This window comes from Megascapheus bottae, chromosome 23, assembly GCF_031878675.1.
Source record: "Megascapheus bottae isolate mThoBot1 chromosome 23, mThoBot2.hap1, whole genome shotgun sequence".
In the NCBI taxonomy this organism is placed as follows: domain Eukaryota; kingdom Metazoa; phylum Chordata; class Mammalia; order Rodentia; family Geomyidae; genus Megascapheus; species Megascapheus bottae.
In genome coordinates, this window is record NC_143531.1 from 20383365 (window position 1) to 20391964 (window position 8600).

Consider the following 8600-nt stretch of genomic DNA (forward strand, 5'->3'; position numbering starts at 1 on the left):
TCATAAATCACAAAGGAAGCCAAGTAGAGACATTCCTTAGCCTGACTTCTATACACCTCAAATTCAAAGACAACAGACAACAATGAAAAGAACTGATTTTATTCAAAACTCACGCACCTCAGATACAAAATTAATACTGACAAATCAGGGCTTGGTCAAAGTCTCTAAATGTATCATATAAAACAGAAGGGGTAGAATGCCAACTGTAGGCAGAAAAGCTGAGAGTTCAAGGATTTGAAAACATGTTGGCCAACATTTCCCATAGGTTTTTCTTCTATACTAAAAGACTTTTACCATTGCCATAGCTTAATGTTTCTGGAAAACATTTTTTTTAAATCTTTGATGTTAACAATATGAAACAATGTGATCATAAAAAGAAATATATATTCTGAATAAACTTTAACAACAAATCCATATTTAATTGTCTGGGTAGCATACACACACGTGTACATAGTAAAGGAATTTATTTTGCAGGAAAGTGGGGTGCATGACTGTTCCCCAACACTCTACCAAGAGTTACCTGGACACTGGTGGCTACTCAGGAGGCACAGTTCAAAGTCAGCTGGGCCAGGAAAGGCCATTAGACTCTTATCTCTGAAATATTACTCAGAAAAAGGCAGAAGTGGCGGGACACTAACCTTGAGCAAAAGAAGCTCAGGGTTAATGTCCGGGCCCTGAGTTCATGCCACAGGACCAGTAAACATGCACAAAAAGTTACTCCAGAGCCAAACACTAAAGTCGGCTGGGCCTGCCTTCTTCACACATTGGCCTTCTGTCTTTACCATTACAGACCTTTATCTGAGAACCTTGACTAAATCTACCAATCTCTTTGTTCAGTTCGCTGAGCATATTGTCTCTCTTTCTGTAACCCACATCTTCATTGCTCCTTCACAGAGTCCAAACTACTGGATGTACACAGGACTCTTAACCACCTGACCATTGTTTCCTTTTCAGACATTTCTACTTGCTCTCCCCTAGCTTTTGAATCACTTGCATTTTCTTGAACATCCTTTGTAGTGTTGTGTTTTCTGTCACCATAGTGACTTCATCGAGTGGTGGCAGTTTCCATGCCATTTGCCTGTGCTATTCACCAGGGATACCACATCCTTCCCCAAATCTGCCTCCTGGAAAACATTTAAATGGCCCTATCAGGAAAGTCTTAACTGTATTAGGCCATACACTTTACGGAAGTGGGCCCCACCTCTTTTATCTCTTCATTCTTAACACCTGACACTGAGGTCATCTCATCTTAGCCCCCTTTTTGGCCTTCATCTATAGCAAAGATGAGAATAAGCAATAAGAAACACCAGCAGGCACTTCTTGGATATCATTTCACAAGCTATAGTAGCAATTTATGGGACTTGGATTATAATGGTGAGCCTTGACTGATGAATTCTAGAGAAATATACAAACTTTAAGAATGAGCAGAAAAATTACTGGCTCAGGGTTTCTTCCATATTCGCAATCTATAAAGTATGCTTTACTTTCTGCATTGTTAAGCAGCTAATCAAGCAGAAGACAACAAAATCAAACCCTCCTTTTTTCTCCTAAGAAAGATCTGTAATTCTGTTATCGTGCAACATTTAAAACATTCTTTCCTGCTCCTCTTCTACAGGTAACTGAATAAATCAGTGTGGTAAGATCACCCCTACAATGTGTCTCAGCATCACATAAACGAGAGGCATCTTTCTTCATCACCCTTATTCCAAATACTATACTCACGGTATTGTAGTTAGTGGAAAAAAAATGCTATGATTTCTAAGCCATAAGATTGGACCAGGTCACTGTCCAGCATATAGCGAGCACTCCACAGAGTAAATTGAGTCTTCTTTTGGTGTGTGCTAGAAGTAGGTCTTGAACTTAAGTCTTTGTTCCCTTACTTGGCTTTTTCTGCTCAAGGCTGGTGCTCTACCACTTGAGCCACAACTCCATTTCTCTTCTCTAATGTTTAATTGGCGATAAGAGTCTCTTGAATCATGATCTTCAGATTTCAACCTCCTGAGTATCCAGCAGGCCTGAGCGACTGGCATTTGGCTTGAATTGACTCTTGCTTTAATGATATGAGGTAAGTCAAGACTAATTATGTTCATTCTAACCCTAAGAATTTCCTTGGCATTTAATGAGGGATCATTACGTTTGAATACAGATTTAATTTCAAATGGTGGGTTTTACTTTCTGCCATACCAAAAATCTGCAAAAAAAGTATTAAGTTATTTATAAGGGCATTAAATGTTTAAGATACTGATTTATTTAAATAATTACTGTATGAGTAAGGAGTAAAAAGCTTGTAACACAATGGTTCTCATAATGACTGATTTCATGCATAGATACATAATTTTAAGTGGTTAAAATGAGTCTATAGGACACTTGTAATTCTGGGGTGTTATTTAATGTTTCAGTTATATAAAACATTTAAATAAAAATCTAAATAGTTTAAGATGAGATTTAATTATATTCTAGCTGAAGTTGCAGGAAAATTCATGGGCAAAATCTCAGCTAGAATAAAATTTACTCTTTAATTTGTTCCAGATGGATTACTAATTAAAATCACTATACCACTCATACTGTGATTCATTGTTTTATGATTCATTCTTCTGTAATTCTTAATAATTTTTTTTTGCCAGTCCTGGGTCTTGAACTCAGGGCCTGGGCACTGTTCTTCGGCTTTCTCTAGGCTAGGGCTCTACCAGTTGGGCCACAGCACCATGTCTGGCTTTTCCTGTGTATGTGATACTGAGGACTCAAGCCCAGGGCTTCATGCATGCTAGGCAAACACTGTACCTCTAGGCCACACTCCTGCTAATTAATGAAGCTGTGTGTGTGTATGTGTGTGTGTAGCAAGGATGGCCTTGAATTCACATCCCTCCAGCCACATTAGTGCTGAGATTATACATATGTACCAGTAGGCCCCACTGCTACTTGAAATATAAGTGTAGTTCTGGCTTTATTTTTTGAATTTAATGATTTTGCAAAAGTACTTGCCGACTTGCTTTAAACACTGCTACAACTCAACTCTGGTATAACAGCCTCACCTCAGTGAAATCAACCTCTATGCCTGACAGTGCCAAAATCATACCAACAGACATTTCTTCTGGGATGTATGTACTGTTCACTGCATCCCTTTATTGAACTCACAAACTATACTTAGAAATGGGGGAAACTGACCAGAAAACAAATCTAAGGGTTTCAAAAATTATTCAGAATATTAGCTAATGCTTTAAAAGAATAATGATTCAAGGATAGGTAACTATAGATTTCAAGGACACTGAAAATGGATTACTTATTTTTATCTTACCTCTCCAGTTGGTATGTCTCAAGAGTATTTTAAAGAAGCCACAGATACACATAAAAGGCAAAAGGAACAAATGACAGGCTTCCCTATAAGTAAACCCAATAATATCATTTAAATTTGGGGTTTCTGCGGGGATACAGATTTCTATACTTTCTGGTCAGTTGCTTTGGCATCAAACCTTAATTTTGCTAATACTGAATTCAAGTCATAAAATATTCTGGACATTTTTAGGATTACATGTAATACTGAACAACAACAACAACAAAAAACCCTGGAATGTGAGGTTTTGGTTTCTTTTTAGCTAATCATCAAATTTTTTTTTTTCATTTGAATGAGAAAGTCTTTCAGTTTATCTTAAATCTTTGAATGAACAAAAAAAATGTTAGAATAAAGTTAGTGATCTCAGTTGCTAAATCTCCAAATCTTCCAATTCAGGTTTCACAGAAAAATGATTACAGGAGGTCAAATATCACACACATAATCTCCTGGGGCCATCAACATGGGTCCAGTTTTCTCATCCTGCTGAATTCTACCATATGTCACGTTTCCGAGGCTTGAATGTGCTTGATAGTAGAACTTCCTGAGAAGATTCCGAAAGCCATTGTGCTCAGGCTTACACAGTAAGCACTTTGTGTGATTCTAAATCACATTTGTGTCTAGAACACAGTATTTTGGGTCACTTTTTTTTCCCAACATGCTTCTAGTGATTTGTGCTCTATAAATAAAAACTCATTTCTAGACCTCCACAGGGGGATGAAGCTAACCAGCCATCCATAGGATGAATGGGATTAAAATGGCTGGAAGAATAGTGTATGATGCCAGACCCATGCACAACACGGACACCAATCCCAAGAGGGCTGAAATAAAGACACTTCTTTGGGAACGAATGATTATCTTCACAATTTCACAAAACTGTAAAATAAAAAAAATGAAAAAGATTAGGAAAAGTGGTTAAACCTAAAAAAGAAGTGCATATAACACATATATAAGAAACACACATAATCCAAGTTCCTTGTGATTAATTAAATCATGCAAGATGTACACTGTTCACATTTGTCATTCTACATCCCATAGAACCTGAAATGATGCTTTAGGAAACCTGGTTAAGAAGGCAGCCATTGCTTTTTTATAGACAACTATGGAATGTAACTACTGTAAGAGTTACTTGGCTTTAAAAGTTAAAGCTACCTAATAGCATACTTGAAAATTAAGACTTACCTTGAGTTAAAAAAAAAAAAAAAACAGCCTGTGGGTAAATTCAGCACCCAAAATTTTAGTTATACCAAAAGTAAGTTTCTTAAATGTCTCAAAATGGAAAAGATAGAGGCAATGTCATAACTCATTCTCTGCTTCTCTGCCTAAATAAATGAAATTTGCCACCAATTATCCAATTATCTATTTAGATAAATGTTTTTGTTTTTGTTTTTTTTGCTGGCTTTGGGCTTGAACTGAGAGCCTGGATGCAGTCCCTGATCTTCTTTTTCACTTAAGGCTAATGCTATGTCACCTGAGCCACAGCTCCACTCTTGGCTTTTTGATAGTTAATTGGACATAAGAATATCATGGACTTTCCTGCTAGGACTGGCAATCCTCAGAACTCAGCCTCCTGAGTACCTAGAGTTATAGGTGTGGTACCTTTCTGTAAGTTGCCTCAATAAGGTCCTGTTTATCTCCCCCCCCCCCCCCAGTGTTGCAAGTCAAACAAACCAAGAATCATAGTCAAGTTTTTCCTCCAAATGAGTTCCTTTAGGTTTATCTATTTCTAGTCCTGGTCACTAAGCCATCAGTCCAGGAAGCATTTCTGGATATGCCTGACTGTACTGAAATTTAGAACAGGTGTCAAAAAGCTGGTAGGGTCACTTTTGTGAACACCAAATTCCCCGTAAATAAAGTGGCATTGCATTCGTTTTGGCAATACAAAAGCAGTATTAGCAAAGTGGGAGGTAGGGTGAGGAGGTGGGGCAGGAAGAACCACAGAAAAAGCATAATGAATCCTCACTAAAGGGTTAACAATCTACAAAATACTGAGGGTCATCAGCAAGACAAAAAGCCCTAAATATTATCATTTATAAACTTGTAAATTAAAAAGAAATTACACAGAAGGTCAAAGTTCTTCAGACTCATTGCAATTTCAAACTAATTGCAGTGTTTTATGAGGAAAGCATTCTTGAGAGCTTTTACAAACAGAATTTAAGACCTTGCCATGCTCCCATTAAGATGTTAATAACTATGACTGTGGGACCTCCATGATTCAACCCCAGAATCACAGACTTCTTGATGGTTTCAAAAATTAAAAACCTTTCAGCACACTCAATCTACTCTTCTTAGGGAAATTTTTACAATTAGAAAATTTAGGATGAGAACTTCTCCCCTTGGGGAAATCTAGTCTGAGGCCAAATTGTTTGTTAGACCATTCAAAGGGAAGACAAAAACTCCATTTCACAAGAGGTACTATCCAGCAGCAGTAATTAAAGCACTTCACTGACACACAAAGTTTCCAAAGAGAAACAACTACTCCAAACTAGCTTTTTTTTTTCTTCTGCAGTTTAACTCTTTTAATATGTTTGAAAAACTTGTAACATTTTTCTGTGGAATTATCTGTGTTTCATGAAAGGGTAACTTCTAGTTATCAAATGGAAAGATTGATTTTCTCAGAAAAAAAATGTTGTTTGGTCCATACATAAATCTGGCATCTTTCCTGTTATATGTTTTTTGAGCTAGCTAGTGTTTGTAAATGTGGGGAACCTCATTTTTAAACAGGCCTGGACTGGAGCTGTGATTCCTGAATCAGTAGTCTACCTGTATTTTCACTCTGCTTGGAAAAGAACTCATAGATTGAATCTGTTTTGGCTCTCAATATGGTTTTGATAAGCTCAACAGCACCAGGCTTCAAAAATGGAGATTTTTAAACAGAAACTTTTGACATGATGGAGATTTTTCCCATATGGGCCAAAAAATTAAAATGCAGAGCAACTGAAATCTATCAAGGAAGCAGGGTGTCAGTGGCTCAGGCCTGTAATCCTAGCTACTTGGGTGGCTGAGATTTTGGTTCAAGGCCAGACTAGGCAGGAAAATTAAGACCTTATCTCAACTAGCAAAAGCCTGGGCTGGAGGCGTGGCTCTATTAAATAGAACACTAGCTAGCAAGTAGAAGATCTAGTACTGCAAACAACAACAAAGATGTGAAGTGTGGTTCTATGGTCAAAAAGAAAATGTAAACAGGGGGCCGGGAGTTTGGCCTAGTGGTAGAGTGCTTGCCTAGCATGCAGGAAGACCCGGGTTCAATTCCTCGGTACCACATACATAGAAAAAAGCTGGAAGTGGTGCTGAGGCTCAAGTGGTAGAGCTCTAGCTTTGAGAAAGTCCCAGGACAGTGCTCAGGCCCTGACCTCAAGCCCAGGACTGGCAAAAAAAAAAAAAAATGTAAACATTGGAACATTAAAGCTTATTGTTTGATTGCCAGGTTTCCATGGATGAATATTAACAATACCCCTTAAACAATTACAGTTAAGGCTGAGAAAGCCTTCTACTTATGGAAAATGAAAATGAAGGCTTAAAATGTTATCTTTAAATGTTAAGTTTCAAATGGGGTAATCAACCCATGCCACCTCTCTTTGGATTTGTGGCTTAAGAATCTTAGTTCTAATATTGCCTTTTTCATAATAGTTACCTTTACACATTTGAGGGCTGGGTCTTGAAAAGCAATTGTTTTGATCACTAGGGAATTATAAGCAATCTGGTCTATCACAACCTTTGGGGCTAATGGGTAATGGATGCTGACTGAAGGAAATTGGGTGGAAATTATCCACCAGAGAAAGATTTCTCCATACTAAGAAAAAGAATGTCTCTACACTAAGGAAAAGACCACTCTGACAGAGACCTGGGAAATAAGAGACAGTTTGTATTAAGCGAACGGAATTCACTCGCTGGAGCTTGGAGAGGGAGAAAAATCCCATACTTGAAAGACAGAATGTGCTTCTAATGTTGTAAAGAGAATTCCAACTACAATTCCAGGGGTAAAGTGGCAGCAGATGTGGCGGAGTTCCTATGACCCCTTCCTTAGTCACCTGCCCTCGTGTCTTCTGAACTACACTCTGTGTGTGTGTGTGTGTGTGTGTGTGTGTGTGTGTGTGTGTGTGTGTGTGTGTGTGTGTGTGTGTGTGTGTGTGTGTGTGGAGATGCTGACAATGGGGCAGGCTCGGGATTCATTGGGCACATCCAGTATGGCCACACCCTTTATCTGTGCATTTCCAGATATCCTGGAAGGCATTTCTTTATCTGGCCTCTCAGAGAAACCAGAACTGACCCTTACACAATCTGGAACTCCTAAGAATGGTGAGTGGGCTGGGGGAGGGGAGGGATGGTATCCGGGATGATAGGTCAGGGATGGGAAAGGACCCCCCCCTCCGCCATGCCCCCCGCCCCGCGCTGTACCTTGTCAGCCTGGGGACTGATGGGGGTGCCATATCTGCAGTTGGTCACGAAGTGCTCGCAGTTGTTCCAGAGCAGGCTGTAGGAGGTGAGTCCCAGCTGGCCCTCGGCCCTGAGGGCCACCTCCTCGTTGAGCAGCGCCTTCCTCTTGAGGGACCGGTCCAGGTGGTTGACGAGGATGTCGGCTCCGTAGGCGAAGTCCTCCACCGTGTCCACGCGGATGCTGGCCACCTTGCCGATGACGCCCAGGAGGAGACGCTTGTTGGACACTACCGGGCGGGTCCGCCCCTCGTCCTTGGTCAGGGCCAACAAGATGTCCGGCATGAGGTGGGCGACGCGGTTGTCACCCAGGTAGATGCCGTAGTGGGTGAGGTGGGTCCGGGGCACCTCCAGCACGTCCCCGCGGAGGAAAGAGCCCACCTCATACAAACGGCTCCTCGCCTTCTCCTCCCCCAGGGCACCCACACTGAAGAGCCTGAAGTTGGCGATGAGGAGCAGCTTCTCCAGCAGCAGGGACGCCGCCTCCAGCATGGGGTTCTTCATCCTGCCGGGGGAGTGAGTTGGGGAAGTGCTGCTGCCGCTCTCACCAAAGCTGTGCTGCCAGGTGAGCGGGCTGGACCAGGGCGCAGCAGCACCAGCACCGCGCGCTCAGCTCGCCCGGGCTCACCTGGCGAGGCGGCCGGGAGAGGTGAAGGAGATAGGAAAGGAGAGGGCGGCCTGGACGCACCGGGGACCCGGGAGGATGGGGCAATTAGTGGCGGCGGGGAGCGCGCCCCCCCGAGGTGCAGACGCCAGGGCGCACCTGGGAGAGGGGTGGGGCGCGGGGCTGAGCGCGCCGCACGCGGGGCGTGGAGTTTATAGCCGGCCGGGGGGCGGG

The 8600-nt window shown here is 41.6% G+C and overlaps 1 protein-coding gene across 1 annotated transcript; it reads right to left on the reverse strand.

Annotated features, from left to right (window-relative positions):
• Positions 1-116: 116 nt before the first annotated feature.
• On the reverse strand, positions 117-8266 carry Lrat (lecithin retinol acyltransferase). Its single transcript, XM_090356829.1, has 2 exons — positions 7727-8266; positions 117-4204 (listed from the first exon to the last, which is right to left on the reverse strand). Exons 1-2 carry the CDS (start codon positions 8264-8266, stop codon positions 4052-4054), a joined length of 693 nt encoding a protein of 230 aa, XP_090212955.1. The 3' UTR covers positions 117-4051.
• Between the last annotated feature and the right edge of the window lie 334 nt (positions 8267-8600).